This window comes from Poecilia latipinna, unplaced genomic scaffold (assembly GCF_001443285.1).
Source record: "Poecilia latipinna isolate Pla-1442-1.1 unplaced genomic scaffold, P_latipinna-1.0 Scaffold188, whole genome shotgun sequence".
Classification (NCBI taxonomy): domain Eukaryota; kingdom Metazoa; phylum Chordata; class Actinopteri; order Cyprinodontiformes; family Poeciliidae; genus Poecilia; species Poecilia latipinna.
The window spans coordinates 382,385-402,681 of NW_015112804.1; the positions used below are offsets into that span (position 1 = coordinate 382,385).

General features: G+C 37.8%; 1 protein-coding gene across 2 annotated transcripts in view; it reads left to right on the forward strand.

The window, feature by feature from the left end:
* The first annotated feature begins 61 nt into the window (after positions 1-61).
* Positions 62-20,297, forward strand: part of LOC106946384 (potassium voltage-gated channel subfamily A member 1) — a 31,712-nt gene continuing 11,476 nt past the window's right edge. For both annotated transcript variants that reach the window (XM_015030661.1, XM_015030662.1), the window contains exon 1: positions 62-3,074. In XM_015030661.1, the coding sequence (XP_014886147.1) occupies positions 712-2,463 (1,752 nt within the window). In that variant the 5' untranslated portion in view covers positions 62-711 and the 3' untranslated portion in view covers positions 2,464-3,074. The remainder of the gene's footprint in view (positions 3,075-20,297) is intronic.

Below are 20,297 nucleotides of genomic sequence, written 5' to 3' on the forward strand. Positions count from 1 at the left end.
CTGAGATTTAAGTAAAAAAAAGTCAAAATTCTGAGATTAAAGTCAGAATGTTATTATTATGATGACTGGTGGCCCTAATCCACTTCCATATCTACTTTCAAAAACAGTCAGTGACCTGTGGTTGCCAAGACCCTAAATGTGAACAAATTTAAAGAACTGTGAAAATCTCCAGATATACTGTTCAGTAAATGTTCTTTATTAATCTGATCATCAGTCAGTTTGACTTCAAAATTGATTAATTTCCAAGAAATAAGATATGCTGATGAATCCTGCAAGAAGGGAGAAAGATACTCTTGGATCATGAAAACTGTCAGTGCGCGAACCAAAGAGAGAGAGAGAGAAACAGAGAGAGAGAGAGGGAGGAAAATAGAGAGAAACAGAGAGAGAGAGAGGGAGGAAAATAGAGAGAAACAGAGAGAGAGAGATTTTCAGCGGCGGCTGAGCGCTTAAACCGCCCAGGAACATTTATCCAGCCAACTGTCTCATCCGGGTCTTCTTCTTCCTCCTCTGGGTTTAGAGTTGACTTTCTTCTGCGCTTCTTGGAGCGGCAGCAGCAGCAGCAGCAGCAGCACATGCCTGCCTGCGTAGCGGAGCCGTGGCTGTGATTCAGAGCGCAGCTCCGTCTCCATCACCGGCTCACCGGGAGGATGTCCGCCCCGCCGCCCAACAAGTCCCCGCTGTTTTTCCCCGTTAACCGTTGATGGCGGCGGAATGGAGATAGCCTTGGTGAGTTTTGAGAACGGCGGCGCTAAGGGGAGCGGCGGCGGCGGAGGAGGAGGAGGCGGCGGCGGCAATGCCGAAGAGAGCTGCCGGAACGCACTGGAGGTCCCTCAGCCGGGGTTTGTTCAAAGTGGACTGGGAGAGGAGTTCGGTAAGGAGCTGAACACCCGGGGGAGTCCCCAGCAGCAGCAGCAGCAGCAGCAGCAGCAGCAGCAGCAGCAGCAGCAGCGCAGCCCCTGGAAGATCAACGACATGAACAACACTCTGAGCTGCAGCGAGAACGCCATGGATGCGCTTTTACGCGCGGACCACAGTCCCCACCTGTTCGACGAGGACATGCTGGACATGGACATGGACACCGAGAGCAACGAGAGGGTCCTCATCAATATCGCCGGGCTTCGGTATGAAACCCAGCTGGGCACCCTCAACCAGTTCCCGGACACTTTGCTGGGAGACCCGGCCAAGAGGATCAAGTACTTCGACCCGCTCCGGAACGAGTACTTCTTCGACCGCAACAGACCCAGCTTCGACGGGATCCTCTACTTCTACCAGTCCGGGGGGAAGATCCGCAGACCCGTGAACGTCTCCATCGATGTGTTCGCGGATGAGATCCGGTTCTACCAGCTAGGAGAAGAGGCCATGGAGCGGTTCCGAGAGGACGAAGGGTTTATCAAGGAGGAGGAGAAGCCGCTGCCGCAGAACGAGTTCCAGAAGCAGGTCTGGCTCATCTTCGAGTACCCGGAGAGCTCCAGCCCGGCGCGGGGCATCGCCATCGTGTCCGTGATCGTTATCACCATCTCCATCATCACCTTCTGCCTGGAGACGCTGCCGGAGTTCCGGGACGAGCGGGAGCTGGCGGTCACCAGCCGGCTGGACAACAGCACCGCGCCCCGGCCGTCCCTCACTTTCACCGACCCCTTCTTCATCATCGAGACCACTTGCGTCATCTGGTTCACCTTCGAGCTGATCGTGCGCTTCTTCGCCTGCCCGAGCAAGTCCGAGTTCTCCAAGACCATCATGAACATCATCGACATCATGTCCATCATGCCTTACTTTATCACGGTGGGCACGGAGCTGGCGGAGCAGCAGGGCCAGGAGCACCAGAACGGCCAGCAGGCCATGTCGCTGGCCATCCTGAGGGTCATCCGCCTGGTCCGGGTCTTCCGGATCTTCAAGCTCTCGCGGCACTCCAAGGGGCTCCAGATCCTGGGTCAAACCCTCAAAGCCAGCATGCGGGAGCTGGGTCTGCTCATCTTCTTCCTCTTCATCGGGGTCATCCTCTTCTCCAGCGCCGTGTACTTCGCGGAGGCCGACGAACCGGAGTCCCATTTCTCCAGCATCCCGGACGCCTTCTGGTGGGCTGTGGTCACCATGACGACGGTGGGCTACGGCGACATGCGGCCGGTGACGGTCGGGGGGAAGATCGTGGGCTCCCTGTGCGCCATCGCCGGCGTCCTGACAATCGCGCTGCCGGTTCCGGTCATCGTCTCCAATTTCAACTACTTCTACCACCGGGAGACGGACCAGGACCAGTCCAGCCTAAAGGACGATCCCAGCGGGGGGCCGGAGAGCCCAGAGGTGAAGCGCAAAGGCAGAAGGACGTCGGTGAAATCTCAGGATGTGGAGAAGAACGAGACCGACGGCGCTTCGGTGGAGAAGGCGAACATTAAAGCCAACAGCAGCATGGACTTCAAGAAATCCCTTTACGCGTTTTGTCTGGACACGCGGGAGACGGACCTGTAGCCCCGCCAGGTCCGGGCTCCTTCTGACCCATGAACTCGGTTCTGACTAAAACTTTCCTCCCACATCCATCAGTGCATGCATGCAGCAGAGCGGCCCTTTAAACCTGCAGGAAACATGAACTCTGCGGGCTGCAGGATGAATTAGTGGGAAATGGGACATCAGGCCTCAGCCGAGGATAATCAGGGACAATCAGGACTCGGGATAATTACTGGACATGGCGGAGGATTAACCACACTCTGTGTACATAATGTAGGAAGAGAGAGGGGGAAAATACTTTATCACTTCCTACACTAAGTCATGATGTTTACATCAAGCAGATGTGTACATATTCCCCACATCAAGCTGGAGATTTTTGGATTTGGTGTTAATTTCTTCTCTTTTTTGGAAAGATAAAAGTCTATTTTTGAGATGCAGACACTCAGGTTTTATGGAAGAGCTGAAATATTTTTTTTTCTAACAGAGTGGACCTCAGCCTTGTTGTTTGTGTCCGATTCGTTTAAATTAAATAACTTTTTATTTGCGAGGGGAAAAAATGGACAGAAAACAAAGAACAGGAGCCAAGAAGAGACGACAGAGCAGAAAGGATGAGGAGAAATCAACTCTGAAACCAGGTTAGTCCTAAACAGAAATCTTCTTATTCACGCTCAAAATGAACATTGTTGGAGCTCTAAACAAAACACATGAGGGTGTTTGCTCTGTATTTATTGAAAAACATATTTTCTTTTGATTTACTGAATCTAAATACATAAATCAATAACAAACATTTAATTCTTACAATTTAAGTTAAAATAACCTGAATTTTCTTAAACAGTGGTTCCATTTACTCAAATACCTCAAATTAAAATTAAATTTCAATCTAAGTAGTTAAAAGTTTTTAAACTTTTAAAAACACAATGGATTATTAACAGAGATGTTTTAATTGTTTACTAAATATAAATCTTCATTTAGCAGACAGTAAATGTGAAGAAGGAAATTTAGACGCTAAATCCTTACTGTGGTGCAGCATGGTGGTGGCAGCATCATGATGTGGGGAGGATCAGTGACAGCTGGTTAGAGTTAATTAGTGGATAAGTACAGGAAAAAAACTGGAGTAAAAGTTCATTTTTTTTAACTCAGTGGTTTCCAAAGTGGGGGTCGAGACCTCAATTAGGGACGTTAAATAACCAATGTGGGGTCATGAGATCCTCGAAAGAAATGAAAATAAATATGAATTACAGTGTTAAGGGATATTCATGATGTGTTAAATGAGATTTAAGAAACAGTATTTTAAATAGTTAAAGCTTTATATCAGTTGTTGAAGCATTTTGTTTTCTGATTCTGTTCACACAGCAAGTGAGATTTTTTTTCTCCATCTATCTGACTTTTTTATGGCAGTCTTAACGACTCAATTAAAACCCTTTCATTTAAAAAAAAAATCTGATTTGTCCCACTTCCACATATGGGACTCAACTAGTTTTCAAAAGCGTCTGCTGTCTGGACCTTCAAGTCGCATTTTATCCAACATGCGTCATAATTCTGCAGCAGAAGACAGACGAGGTAAACCCAAACGTAAACGATGTTTCCTTCGTCTAATGATTTTGTCACATTACTGTCGGCTCCCCTTGCTGAATCACTTTAAAATGGCGGCGGCCATTATTCATAAACCGTGTGTTGCTGTGTGACGTCTACGTTCTTCTTCTGTGACTCAGTTTGGCTTTGTAAACCGTTCACAGAGAAGTCTGATTGAAACCACATTTCATTAATAGTATGAACAAATAAAAACAACAGATTTCAGCAAATCTGCAGGTCATGATATGAATAGTTTAATTCATACTTGGAAATTTTATAACCTGAGGGACAAATCCCATGAAATGGTTTAACGATTTCAGAGCGAACAAACAAAAACTCCTAATTCTCCATCTAAATATGAAAAAACTGCCTTGTATTTTGTTTACTTCAGAAACTCCTGTATCTGAATTGGACACTTTAAATAGACAATAGTTTAATTTATAAAAGAATACAAACTTATAAATGGAGCACAGGTAAAATCTATATGTTAATATTTGTTCCATACTGTCAGGTTTGCTAATTTAAATCCATTTTTTTGCTTCTTTGGAAGAACATTGCATAAATTTTGTATATTTTAATATAATTTAGTTAATTTCATGTATTTATGGCTTTAAAATGTTTTTAAACATTTATCCTTTTTCTTCCACTACGTAACTGTGCATGATTTGAAAAAAAAAGTCACCATATATAGTAGTTTTAAAATGATTTCATTTCCTAAAGGAAAAATACATCCAACACGGTTTTTAATTAAATTTCTTTTGACAAAAACATCCAAAGGAAGTTAACCTATAAATGGAAAGATGGTGAAATATTGCTAAATTTTAAACTAACATCTCTGGTCTGCAATATCTTTGCTCTTGAGTTTACAGCCAATCAGTTCCAAGGAAATAAATGCAATCCTGGATTGGCTGCTTTGGAAAAGCCAACCAATAACATGTCAAACAGCATTGCACCTATTTATTTCAGCTGTTTTACAAATAATTTGGAGTTACAGTCCACAGAAAAATCCACAAACAGCAAACAGGCGGGGGCCAAATGTACCAGCAGTCAAACATGGTGGTGGCAGTATGATGGTCTGGGGCTGCTGTGCTGCTTCAGGACCTCTACAACTTGCAATAAATCCTAAAATAATGTTTTCTGTTCTCTAGCAGAAAGTCCATCTCTGAAAAAGTCTAATAAAATTTATTTGTTGGAGTAGTCTAGTCAAAGCCCAGACATAGATTTGCTGCAAAGCAGGGTGGGTCAAGATTCCTCCAAAATTTTTCAGATAATCTCCTGCTGAGTTTGTTCTGCAACTTACTCTCTTTAAGTGTAAGTTGTATTATTTGACTCACTATGAATCCCTGAGCAAGATGGCAGCCACAACGTCAAAGAGACAAACTCAGATTGGATGTAAATCTTAATAAATCTCACCAAAGCACCAGGAAAGTATCACTGCTACATCTTGGAATCAAAACCAAATCTATAAGTTGGTAACTGCAGGAACAAGACAAACTTCGGCCGGTGGAAGTGGATTTGTTTTTCCGTTTCTTTGGTCAGAAGCTGCAGAGGACAGATGGAGTCTGCAGGCGCGTCAAGCCGTCAGCTGTCGCAGCGTTTTCCCTGCAGCAGATGGGAGCTTCCTGCACTTTTGTCCTCAGAGACCCTGAAGTGCTCCGGGCTGAGACAGAAGCGTCTTAAAACCTGAAAACACTTTGGATATTTATAGAGCATTTAGCGAAGCAAGCTGCTGTCAGAAATGAAGTTCTCTCATTTAGAGACGTTTCAGTCGTTCACACAGGAGATTTTCTTCACATTGTTCTTGAAGGAAAAAGTGGAGATGGACTCAGATCTTTGGATCTGATCCGGCTTCAATTGTTTAAATAAAATTTGATCCAGGCAGGATCTTTTCCTGTTCATCAGTCATAAAACCAAAGCGTCAGAATCAACCGTAAAGATAAGTGGAACGCCTGCAGCAACTTTCATCGATCATGAATCTGAAGCAAAACGAGTCGGTTGCTTTCCCAGAACTTTCACGTTGCCTAGAGGAACAGACAGGCTGCTTTTCCAAACCTCAGGTTAAGGTTAGAGAACCTGCAGGTTGCTTTGTGAAACAAACAGGTAGTTTTCTGAAAACTTTCAGGTGGCCTTGAGGAATGGATAGGTTCCTTTCCCAGAATTTATAAGTTGCTTTCCCAGAACTTTCAAGTTCTCCTGCAGAATGGACAGACTGCTTTCTCATAACTTTCAGGTTGCCTTTAAGGAAGTGCTTTCCAGAATCTTTGCCTTCCCAGAATGTACCGAATATGTTGCTGTTTATTATATTATATTTTCATAAATTCCCCTGAAGGAACATACAGAATACTTTAACAAAAGTAATAGATTACTTTCCTGGGATTTACAGGTTACTCCCAGAAAACTAGCATGTTGCTTTCCTGGAACGTAAAAGGAAAACCTGAAGGTTTTATAAAGCTTCGCCAAAGGTTTATTAAGTATCAGAACCAAATTATAGGTTACAATTAAGGCATTGAACTGAAGTTTGGTCATATTCAATAAATCAGAATATTCACAAAATGAAACATCACAAACTGATATTTTCAAGCCTTTATTTCTGTTAATTACGGTGATTTTCTGCTGAAAACAACATTTAAGTCCTGAAATGTGGACTTAATAATTAAAGATTATTTTCAAAAGTATGTTTATTCCTACAAACCGGCGTCATTGGAACGTACATTCTGTTATATTGAATATGACTGTATATGATGAATATTCATTTGATGAAATGAGTAAAATCTCCCTGCCAGGCTGTTCATCTGTCTAAAAATGTCAACCTGCAGTTTAATTTGTCTTTAATCGTCTCGGCAGTTTTCGTCTTTCTGTCATCATCCATCAGCTGCCTCCACCTCCATCTGAACCTTTCAGGGACACTTCTGTGAGTTTCTGGGAGCGATCCAGGTCCCCTCGCTGCCTGTATCCGGTTGGATTATATAATGTTCCCGTTTACTCATCAAGTCATCCACTTCCAGCTGTATGAGCTGCTTTTTGCATAAAGAAAACAGCCTTTGAGCTTCATGGCTGAACAGGAAGCTCCAGGATGAAAACCTGTCCTGCAGATCCATGTAGCTTCGATGTTAGCCGCCTGCATCTTTCAAGTGAAATCACAGAGTTAGCCTCCAAGCCTTATAACTTATTGCTGTACATCCATGTTTAGCTGTTTGTAAGTAAATATTCAAATTTTGTCTCATTACCATCCCAAATGTAGGCTGCTTCACACACTCCTAGGACCATAAACATCCTTTCTCTCAATTTAACCTGACAAAGTTTTGCCTGGTTATGTATGCAAACCTACAAAGCCCATAAGAAGTTGGTGTTTTAGACGTTTCACTGCTTTTACAAATCAGACATAATCAACAAAACCTGGCTCTTTGGACAAAAAAATGACAGAAGAATCCCTTTAACGTCAAACTGAACTCTAATCCCTCATTAGGGATTAGGCCCCCATTTAGGTTAGGGGGCCTAAATGGTTCCCTGTGGAGTTCCAGTTTCAATTTTGTCACAACAAAAAAACAGGTATTTTAATCAGAGATGCAGATGTTTTCAATGCATTTTGTAAATATTCAATTTTTTAACTGATCCACTCAAGCAAATTGATTGATTTCTACTAAATGACAATAACAATATTTTACACAAAATAAGTGAACAATTTCTCAATAAATGTTTAATTTTTTATTTTTTTGGGTAAATGTTTGTAAAACATCAGGATGCACATTTTTAGAATCATTAAAACACAAAAAAACAAAATGGCAGGGGTCCTAAACTCCCTGTGGAGTTACAGTTTCAATTTTATCACTTATGACAAAAAAAACACTATTTAATTATGAGATGCAGATATTTTTAATGCATCAGCAGATTGTAACTTATTCACTCAAACAAATCATTGTTACCTAAAAAAATTCAAAGTACATTTATCTGAGTTTTCTTTTTAAATGTTTTAGGTGGTAAATCTTCATGTAAGCATTTTTAAACAAGTCTTTCTGACTGAAATCGATTGTTTAAAGAATGTTGCAAGTACATTTGTTCTAAAATTATCACCACAGTTTTAAAATGGATGTTTATTTTATCTATTTGAGTTTTCAGTCATAAATATATCTGCTTTATATGCAGCAGAATTTCTTCAAAAACTTCACCATAATGTGGAACTTTTTCATTTATTTCGGGCTCCAACAGGTTTAAACGTAAGACAAAGTTCCCCGCGTATAAAGCAATGAGATCTAAAATGAAATGACTGTTCTGCTGGATCTATCAATTAGCCAGATCTAACTGGACTTTCCAGGAGGACTGGACAGCATCCAGTCAGCAGGAGTTCTGGCAGAGGTCCGGCTGCCGTGTAATCCGGTGCTGATTCAAATTAGTAGCAGCCGTCTGTTGCTGGCAGCTGAATAAAAATCAACCCAGAGAGGCTCAGCGACACAGAAAATCTGATTCATATCTCAGATTTCTGATCGTCTGAGAGATAAAAATCCTCTGGATCATTTTTACTTAAACTGATTTACATTTTTATTTAAAACGTTCTCTCCCTTTGGTTAATTTTTCTGAGTTTTCTGTAAATTTGCTCCAACTTTAGCTTGACGACTGAGCCAAATGTCTGTGGCAGTGTTGAGATGTTTGCATCTTGAAAATGGTTTTGAATTGCTGCTCAACAGACGATTCAATATGGGAAAGAAAATACGTTTTACTATCTTATAAACCAAACAGCGTAGTTACTTGCATAAAACCATCCTGGGGAAAAATCTGACCAAACTGCTAAATGCTGCGTCAAATCCAGCACTGCATTTTGTTTCCTCTCTTTGATTTAATTTTTTAACAGATTCACAAAGCAAATTGAACTAAATTCATGCAGGAGAAAACGCTAAACAAATATTTTTGATTCAGCTTTATTCGTCGTTATTTAGTGACAAATAAAGCTGAAGCAGTGACGTAATCAGATAAAAAGGAACCAATTATTTACTTTATTATTATTTTAATAAACTTCATTCAAGGTTCTGTTCATTTTCAGATTGATATGCAGCAAAACAAAAACTTACTGTTGAAAACTATGCAGTGCTTTCACACTTTATGCTCATTAAACTGGAGCATTTGGATAAAATATCCTCACTTTTCTCTATATTTATGTAAAAAACTATCAGGACTAAATATGTCTCATTTCAAATGTTTAATATATATCTTATATATTATATATTCTTATATATTTCTTCTCATATTTCATAGATATGTATCTATGAAAAATATATAATTTTCTGCAAATAATTTCAATTTGTGTTCCACAAAAATAAAAATATTACAGAATAGGTGAATTTTGAATCATGTTTCTGCAATCAAACTTTACATTTTTAAAACAAAGTTTAAACAACCAGTTAATGTGATGAACATTTCTGGTTAAAAACTTCAGCATCTCCTGTTAAAATGTTAGTTTCAACAACAGATTTTTATGTATTAAGTGAAAATAATTGAAGCAGACGTACCACAGGGAATTATTTTAGGCCCCAACTTTCTAAATTAAATTTTAACAATCTCATAGATAATATCTTAATATTAGGAAAAGGAAAATTTAAGAACTGTCAACAAAGTACTTGAGATAAATAAAAAAAATAATTCTGACCTTCCCACAAAGTTATTAATATCTTCTATTTTTCACTAACTGATTTTTTTATACTAATGCGTTAAATCCTGCCTGCAGAGTTGTGGCAGCAGTTTGATTAAAAGTGGATCTCATTTTGAAAAGTTTATTCCTTATTTACACTTTTCCAAAGTTGCGTTTTCTGATTGACTTTTCTGACCCTGAAAGCCTCGTCTTGGTGCCACAGCGAGATCTTAGCCTGAACTTTAAGCCTCGTCCTCCAAAACTGGTGAAAGAGATTATAAAACTTTTGCGCGCTCACAGAAATCCACATCTGCGGCTGTCAGGATGAGCGACGTCTCATTTCACTGAGAGCTGAGCGACGGTTGGAAAGCATCCATGACTAAAGTGAGACGCGGTCCGAGCGGCTGCTGCTTCACACACGATGCCCGCAACATTCACGCACAGTGGGCCATAATTTTGTTATTTTTATCCACATTAATGCATTTAATCCGACGGGTATCTTCTGCCCTGCGTGACGGAGGAAATATCAGCGAGTAATTACGTGCTTGTACACACACACACAGACTGATTCAAACTATTAAAACTGTCAGAAATAAAAACGTGACAGTGAGGATCAGCTGGAGAGATGACTGCATATAAAGATGGAGGAGAGGCTTGAATTCACAGAGATGATTAAAGCGAGCTTCAGTCTGCAGCGACCTCTGACTCCGCACAGGGCAGCAAAGTGCTGCGAGCGCATGAGACAAAGCAAAGAGGAAGTTACATAACACACACATTCATAGAAAAATATAAATATATATGAGCACACACACAGAGAGAGCGCCAGTCCTCAGCTGCAGGCTTCAGTGCTGCCTGAAAAAAGAGGCAGAGCAGCCAGAGAGCAAAGATGGGACAGTATGAACCGGCCATGACTCCGGAGGAAATGCTGCTTTCAGCTTCCATCATGTTCGTCCAGAGGAATCAGTCAAGCTGGTTTATGGAGCCGCTAAAACGTCTTCACATGCAGGTTTTCTTATCACACCATCATTAAAAAGAAATTAAAAAAATTAACTGATTTTCTGCAGGTTTTAAAATGAGGTACATTCCTTTAAAAACAAGTTTCCTCTTTAAAATGTATCCTATTTTTATGTCACACAAATTCATAATATTACCAAGGAGTACTACTGCTAGTACTAGACTAATAAAAAGATTATAAGTAAAAAAGTCAAAACACTGAGAAAAACTCTAATGAGAAAAAAGTCACACCAGAATAGTCGTAATACAAGAAGAAAATCATACTACAGTCAAAATCTGATAATAAAGTTTAATAATACAAAAAATAATATGAGAATAATAACTTTAATAGAATGAAATAGTAATTTTATTTTTGTATTTTCATTCTTGTTTTTTTATTTTATAAATGACGTTATTGAGGGGAAAAAACGAGTACAGGAAGTACTGCTGCATAAACACTTTTATTCAACTGAATGTTTACAAAAGAGCCAAGTAAATTAACACTTTAAAATTTATCTGGAAAAATTAGCTTGAAGGAAGCTAAGTGTGCTAAATGTTTTCAAAGTTGGCAAAAATGCTAAACAAGAAGCTATCTCTCCTTAGCGGATTAGCAAAAGAGTGCCCATATCTGTCGATTGATATAATAATAATTCAGTAAATATAATAATAATTCAATGCATTTTGGGAAAACGTGAGAGGAGATTTTGTTGACAGTTGCTGGTTTTCGCCTCAGAACTTTTCTGGGTTCTTTATGTTTCCTCTTTGAGTCTTTGACCCGTTTTTGGAGTAATTTTGGTTGGTTGGTCGCTCCCGGATCCTGGACGGTTCTCAGCTGTTCATTGGTTTCTACATTAATGGATAATGAGTCCAATAGCCTTAAAAATGTTTTTTCAAACTTTGTTGTCCACTTTTCTTTAGTTAAAGGCATAATGTGGTTCTTTTTGAGATCTTTTATCGCCTACTTCATGATGTCAGATTATATTTAAAGGATTTTTTTGTCTGCTGCTCTGGAAATTATGAAAGTGACCATAAAAATTGTGGTTTATCACGTAGGCTTTGATTTATCGCATTAAGCAATAAATCAATTAATTGCATGATAAATTTGCATGATTGATTGTTTTGCTCTTTTTTCTCTTTTTACCAAACAACTTTTGTTGTAAAAGTCTTCAGTCTGGTGTTTTGGTCTCAACTACTTATTTTAAGGACATTTTTGTTTACAGAGACTCCATAATTAATTTTATTTGTTGTTTTGTTTATTTCTTCTGGATATTTAAAAGGGCAGTGTTAAATTTTGATTAGAATTTAAAGTTTGTTGATAAATGAGAATGTGTTCCTGCATTATTATGATATTATATTACATGAAAATGGTCTCAAAACAACAATATTATCATTTATTGCAATAATTTATCGTCCAGCTAAATTTGCTATTGTGACAATAAATTAGATTTCTATACATACTCTGGTTGGTTTGTAGGTTCCAAATGGACCAAAATCCTCTCAAATTCAAATAAAAAAGTGTAAATATCTGGGTTCATCTGGAAACAGTCTGCACTGATTTACTGAAAAAAATTATCTTCTCAACGAGGCGTGAAGAGGAGAGAACCTCACAGCGCTGGGTAAAGTCCTGGATAAGGAGGTGAATTCAGACAGTATATATGGACTAAATGGGCGGCGAAGCATAAAGAGTGCAGCCTGTACACACAGTTTAGCATCAACCAGCGCCTGATGATTTTTACTCTACATATTTACTGAATGGAGGAGCGTTCTGGTTAAACTGCATGCCGTCCGTCAGTCGTCCCCCTCTGCTGTAGTCAGAGGTTTCATAAGAACCAATCTTCTGTATGGAGGAGCTCAGGTGTGAACTCACCTCACACTGAGTCACCGTCATGCACAAACACGTGTGCTGTTTGGCTCGCAGGCATTTTTATGTTACATAAACCAGAATTTGGGTTTATAAATGTCCAGATGATATCGTTAAAACCAGCTGGAAACTCATGATTTCTCTTCTGAATAATTAAAATGAAAGGAATCATCTGCAAATCAAATCAACTTTTATCTGGATGGATTATCAGATTTACCTTTGTCTCCCCAAGGTCACCAAAAGTCACCAAAAGTTGCCAAAGGTCACCAAATTATTAAGTAAAAACATTAAAATCAAGCAAATAAAGTCTCCCATTTTTTGGGGGGGAGGGGGGATGGAGCATCTTCAGTCAGGGGCTTCTTCAGATTTGTTGTAATACAGACTGCTACAGCCATCACTGTGCAACTCTTTGAAGACTTTGAATTAATGAGTTACAACAACATTTAATTCATTTTATGGATCAATAAAATATTTTTGAATTTGAATTTGAAGGAAAGCTTTTCATTGCTGTGGAGCCCCCTTCTGGCAACATGGGGGATTTTTTCTTCTCTTAAGTTGCCTCGCGAAGTTATTGCCTTCCTAGGATTGTAGTAATAATCAATAAATCAACTAAGCACATGATAAACTAAAACCAGAATTTGTATGATTTATAATTTTTCTGTTTTCCCTCTTTCTACCAAAACTGGGTGATAAAAGTCTTCAGTCTGGTGTTTTGGTCTTTTATTTTGAAGGACAATTTTGTTTAGAACGACTTCATAATTAATTCTTCTGTTGTTTTGCCTATTTATTTTAAAAGTTTTTAGAATTTATAGTTTATTGATCTGTAAGAATGTCTTCTTGCATGATTATGCCATTAGCATTGTATTACTTGAAAATAGTCTCAAAACTACATTATTGTTTATTGCAATAATTTTTATCATCCAGCAACATTTTTTGTCATGTTATCAAAATAAATTAGCAAATACAGTCTTATCCATTTTGAATAAAATCACATTTTTTCTTTCCTTCTTTTGAAAAGTTTCTGTTTATGTCTTAGAAAGGATAGAGAATTAATTTTTTTTACCTGTTTTAGTTTTAAGTTTGTGGTCGATTTTTATCCTAAAGAAAAGGATTTAAAGTTCACATATTAACATACATGGGAAAAAAAACTTACAAAATCCTTATATTGTAGCAGATGTGCAAAAATTTGCATCTGTAACTTTTAGGTTTATTTTTATTTAATATTGAAAATGATGTATCCTTCGCCCTAAGCACCACATTGTGTTGGGTTTTCACATAAAACCCCAATAAAAACATTGAAGTTTGTGTTTGTAACACAAATAAACTTCCAAATGTTCCAACAGCGTAAAGTTTCTTTTGATAAAGATATTTAACTAATCTTCAGAAAGTTGAAAAAGTAATTTATGTACTATCGTTAGCTAACATTTTTTGTTTTGCATTTTTCTTTATCATTTTTTTCTTGTAGTCTATCTTATTATAGTAGTGTGCAATTTTTAAGATTTTTAAATATTTTCCTTTACTCTTTTTTCTCTATTTTTTTATTTTGCTTTTTTTAATTTATTATTGTTTTAAAACTTATTATTTTTCATTTTTGGTTGGTTAAGAGGTCAAACTTATTTCCTTGCTTTTCTTCTGGTGTTTTAAAATCAAAATTGTACCACACAGCGCCCCCTACTGTTTATCTCAGTTACCCTTTTAACAGCCAAAATCAACAAAATGATTGATTGTGACATCTCAGGATGTGGTAAAATTTCCACACATTTGACAAACTGCAATCACTTTTTTACTAACATAAAAGATAAAAAATATACATGTTTGAACGTCTAATTAGTCATGTATTGTAAGATTTTTTAAATTTATTTTATGTAATAAGTGGTGGGTTTTATGCAAACCCCCACCATGCAGTCATAATCCAGCTTATTAACTGGAGCCGTGACAGTAAAACAGGGAGCGATCTCCTCATCAGAGTTTGATGATTCCCAGTTTTCAGCTGCCGGCTCCGTGACGTGGAAACATAAGGACTCGGATGAGCTTATGTAACGGCTGATTGTTTGGCCTCGGAGAAGAGCTGTTAACTTTAAAATGGAAATCATCGCGAGGGCTTGAATTAGTGAAATCTGTGTAAACTCCACTGAGAGGGCTAATTAATCCCTCTCACTGTTCCCGCCTCGCTCTGCTTCAGTGGGATCATCGGAGCCGCCGCAGGGATCGACTTAAACATCACACGTTCATAAAACATCACATCCATCTTAAAACTGATCCTCCTGATTAATGATGATGGATGTCTGACAGCCACGAACGCCGATTCCTGATAATCATTTTGCTGATTGTAGCTGTTAAAATGGTGACTGAGATAAACAGCAGGGGGCGCTGCATGGTACAACTTTGATTTTAAAACTCCAGAAGAAAAGCAAAAAAATAAAGTTTTACTTAAATAAAAACAAGGAAAATTTAAGAAATACAGAAAAAGGAGTAAAGAGAATAAATATTTAAAAAGCAAAAAATAACACAATATTAATAAAAAGGTAGACACTACAAGAAAAAATTACGAAAAAAGAAAAATGTAAAACAAAAATTAAAAAAGTAAAACACAGAAAAAATAAGTAAAATCAAAATAATGTAAATAATTTATATTCCTTACTTATTTGTACAAAAAATGGCAAAAAATAGAATTGAAAATGAAAATAAAAGTGATGTTATAGGTATAGAAAGAAAATACAAAATTAACTCAAAAAAATCAAAATACACAAAAATAATGAAGAAATAAACAGGCATTAAGAAAAACAAATAGAAGCAACAATAAAAATATAAAAGCCTGATAACAACATGGAAGTATAACAATTAATACTAATATTAGTATAACATATTATCAATAATAATAATAAAAAACTAAAAAAGGGAGAAAATGAACTTTTTTGACAACATGACTGTGGGAAACAGAATAAGCTTCCTGTTATGTAACGTTTTCCTTTTTCGTAACAAAGCCACTTTTTGCAATAAAATCCGTCCACGGGCCTTTAGAATGTGTTGCATATATATTTTACATTTAAAACCAAACTATCCTGAAAGTACCACCAACCAGCCGTGTTTGTGGTGTAACAACATGGAGCGTTTACTCGTTTAAGAGGATATTCTGACCTGTTTTTATTCTGGTGCGGCTTCATTTGAACTTCAGCTCCGTTTCTGCAGTTTGACTGTGCTCCTTCTGAAAACCAAGAGAAAGAGAAAGAGAGGAATCAAATAAGCAGAAAACAAGCAAACAAAGAGGCATGAGTGGAGCGTTATCTAAGCAGACAGACTGAACGCAGCGCTTCCACATGAGCGGTCGCTGCCATCGTTTCTGCATCAGCGGCTTCAAAGCGTGCAGCACGGCGCTGCCCACAGTGGCCGTGATGGTGCTCGTATGCAAACAGGAGCCACATCAGGACCAAACTGTTGCTGTTCCAGCTGCCATTAATGCAGCTGGAACAAGTGATTGGCTGTAACATGCTACATTCTGGTCCTCGTTTGGTCTTTGATGTCATTTTTTCTCTTTGAAAAATCATTTATATAAATTGACATTCTGGGTTTTCTTCACTCTGGAGTCATTTTGTGTAATTTGGTATAAGATTATGTCTCTCTCTGGTTAGATGTAGGTCACTGTACTCTGTTATCTCCTGCAGGGAACCCACCTTCAGTATAAAGAGAAAGAAATTGGCTGAGCTTTTCTTGAATAACAGCTCAGATTCAATCAAATTGGATGTAAAAAAAAATAATTCAATTCAAAGCCTTTCTTGTCATCATATGACAAAAGTAGAACAGCGCTTGTAATACTAAACTTAACTTGGATTAAGGTCTATGCTTTGACACACAAAATATGTTGTAACACACAAAATATGATTTGACCTAAATCATTCCCCTTCCTCCGGTTGTATGTTAAAGGTCAAAGGTGAACTACAGTGAGCCACAGCCTCAAGTCTTCTGCAGCCAACATGACTTTTATAGATTTCTGCCAAAATATTCTTAAAAATGTTTTACTATTATTTGTATTCATTAACAATTCTACACAAAACAATCATATTTTCCATTTGTTAGTGCTTAATTGACTTAAACGCTTCACATTCGCAGAGTGAATGTTTAAAATATTGCTAACCGGAGTTAGCTGTGATGTGCTTGTCTTTTACGTGATGCAGAGCTGAATAATTAAAAAAGTAAATCACTTACATTTTAAAACAACCTTTTAACACAATATCCTTAGCCTGTAGCTTCCTTAAATATTTATTAAGAACAAAAGTTTAACAGATATCCCCATTAAATAGTGAAAGCGTAGTGAGGCACAAAATGGCCACTACCCCGGAAGTAGCTAATTAGACAAACTTTTGTTCATAAATATTTACTTAAAGTCAGCATGGCGATGTCTTTGGGTTTATGTTAATCATGTAAAGCATTATTTGGGGGTTTCTTCACTGTTTTCTGACCTTTTGAAAGCAGCTGAAAGCAAACCAACTCGGACAGGAAGCAAAATGTTAGCGTCCGAGGGAACGGACGACGCAGGCATCCTTCTGCTCCCCGGAACATAAAATACACAACGAAAGTTCCGCCCCGAAATAAATGTTTACATAAATCTAAAATTATTACAGTATTAATTACTATTGAAAATACATTATCCAAATGTTGTAGTATCTTTCTTAAACCACATTATTAACCAGATATTATATTAGATGGTGCATTTTAAACCGAAAGATAACATTTAAACTTTTCCACTATGTTTTTGCTGATCTGGTAATTTTATCACACAAACAAAAATTTAAAGCTGATTTTTTTTTTTTTTTTTTTTTTTACATTTTCTGGTTTTGGACTTATTGGGTGTGTTAAAAATGCCTTCAGGTACTTAACATTGCAAATTTGTACCCGTCAGCAACATAAATGACAAAATATTAAATCTACACTTGCGTAATAACCCTTATAAAGGTCACATGAAGATGGCTGAGGTAAAAAGGCGAGTTATAAAACTCAGAAATTTGACCTGATGTTAGTTTTCAGGCTACTAAAACATGCAGATTAAAGGATTAACACAAGCATTATGTGATATTTTTCTCGTTGTCAACAAATCTCATGTTCAGAGCCTCTCAGCTCCATCTAAATCTACCCTACTCCTCTTTTTTTCTGCAAATATCTGTTACCTTTAACAGACATTGCTGCAGACATTAAAAAACTATTTTCTGCAGTAGATCAGCTGATATTTTCTAATTTAGTGGGAGTGAATGTTGTTAAAGAACAGAGAGTAAAACAGGCAGATTTGTGGAATAATACAGAACATTAAGCATCCTATGAGACATATTTTTCTGTGCTGATCGGGTTGTGTTGCTGTAGAAATGCATAAAGTGTGTTGCTGCATGAAAAAAGTTTGTAAATAAGAGCAAAATTAATATTTTGGGTCAGAATCTGTGATGAGCGCGATAAAAAAAAGGCTGTCGCTGTTTATCACCAACACTAGAGCCAAAAAAGAAAAGAACAACACAAGGGACCATCGTTTAGGGACCATCTGTTCTCATAAAAAAAGCTTTCATTCAGTATTAAAGTCACTGGTAAACCCATGTTTCTAACAATGCTCTGCTGCAACAACGGTGCAGTTCATGGAGGGGTTACTGGAGCAGGTTGGAGGGATCGTAACACAAACTGGAAGACAGCAGATGAAAAATTAAAAGACAAAATAAACAACAAAAGACACAATGGGTCTAAGTAGAGCAGAAAAACATGAGAAAGAGACATGAAAGATCCCACTGTCAAAAAATCAGCATATAAAAGATAGAATATCAAAATACTTTGGAGTTCTTTAACAAGATATTTCCATATATTGAGGCAGATTTTTGTCGTTCCGTTGTGACTTTTGACAAGTAGTTTTTTGTTTCTGTGTTGTGACTTCTGTTGTTCTTTGTAGCTTTTCCGTTGTGGCTTTGCATTTATTGACCCTTCTGGGCCGCTGTACATATTGGACAGCGCCTGATGATAAACCCGATCATGCAGCTGTTGTAACTTTGATGTGATTAAGATGTTGGCCCACTGTGAAAGGTGGAATCTGTGAGGAACCAAACCAGATGAAGTTGTGATATTTTTAAAACCAAATGCTGTTAGATCTGCTTGCTCCAATACATCTGGTGTATTAAAAGGAATTTAATTATTTTGGGGGAGTTTTCTTCCTCTTTTAATTTGTTTATGGATGCTGTTGTACTTCTCAGTTTTTACTGCCTGGGATGATGCGTAACCATAGCAATGAGGAAGTTGTTGACAAGCATGAGTGGCTGATCGACGTTTGTAAAGCTGAGTTATTATCCAGAATCACTCATTGAATCAAAACAATAAATCAGGAAACATTACTGTTGATTTAACCTGTCAGATAAATCTGGGATAAAACGCTGCAGCTTGTCAGTAATGGATTCCCTTACCTGAGTTTGTGAGCTATTTTAGGAGCCGAAAGAGGGAAAATCCTGATTTATTATCCCCAGACGAGGTGGCACGGCTGCGTCACTTAACCCTCTGTTTTTATTTACATTTATTTTTAGGTTTTTTTCCCAGCTGATGGGTCACAGCAGCACGTTTGACTCCATGTGCCACAGGAGTCATGCATGAACACACAGATTTAATTACTCAGTAATAACGTTCAGCATGTCTCACCCCAGATATAAATAGATGCTGTGGGAGTGTGCATGAATTGGAGCTGCTGATGTTGAGGTCCATGTTCGCACGCCGCGGTCACATGCTCCCAACGGCCAATCAGAGAGCTCCGCTGAGTTTCACAACCAACCGCTGACTGTAAATAATTTTATTTTTTATTGAAAGACCAACATGAAGAAATCTCTGGAGAGGATCTGTAAAAGTTGATTTTCAAATTTTGCTACAGATTCTGGACTTTGACTGGGCCATTTTGACATATGATTAGCATGATGCTGCCACCACCGTGTTTTGGGGGTGTTTTCTGAGCAGAACAATTTCTTACTTGCACATTTTTGCTTTATCCCCTTGATAGCTTGATGAAAAACTGCAAACTGTCTTTTCTTCAGCAGTTTAGTCGCCACTTTTAAAGAACAGGTTTAGAGTGAATGACTGACAGCTGAACAGATTCTCCTACCTGAGCTGGGAGTCTCTGTTGCTTCTCCATAATGATAATTCAATTCAAAAGTACTTTATTTATCCCAAAAGGGAACTTAAATGTCATTCAAAGTATCTTCAAAGAGTCGTTGTGGATGGTAATGTTGTGGGTAGCAATGATCTCCCATAGCAGTCAGTCTTCCAACTAATCTGAGGAGGCCTCTGACTGAAGATCCTTGCTGTATGACAGTTTATGAGATGCTAACGGCTGAATTTGTGGACAATTTTAGGACTTGTCCTGGATGACACCATCAGTTGTTGTAGGACTGCATTATGGCTTAAAAATAAAATCTCCAATTTGTTTCATTTGAAATAAAATCCTAATTGTTGTTGTTTGTTTTTTTTGGACTTTCTTTTATAAACAAATAATTTACAAATGAAAGAAAACATTTTTTAAAAAGTCTTATTTCAGCCATGTCTTCTGTTGGTTGTGCGACAGATTATCAGCTTCAGGCTACATATGAGAATATATTCATATTAGCAGAATAAAGATGCGATTTTACCAGAAAAAGTTTTTTGAATGAGACAAAATTACTCATTTTATTTTCGACATTTTATTTGTATAGTTCTCATAAAATGACTGCTCCATGATCGATATGGCAATGTTTAGTCATGTTTAATATCACACATTAGCACCAATATCATAAAATTTTGTGATTTTGATTTCAAAAATTAACAAACAAG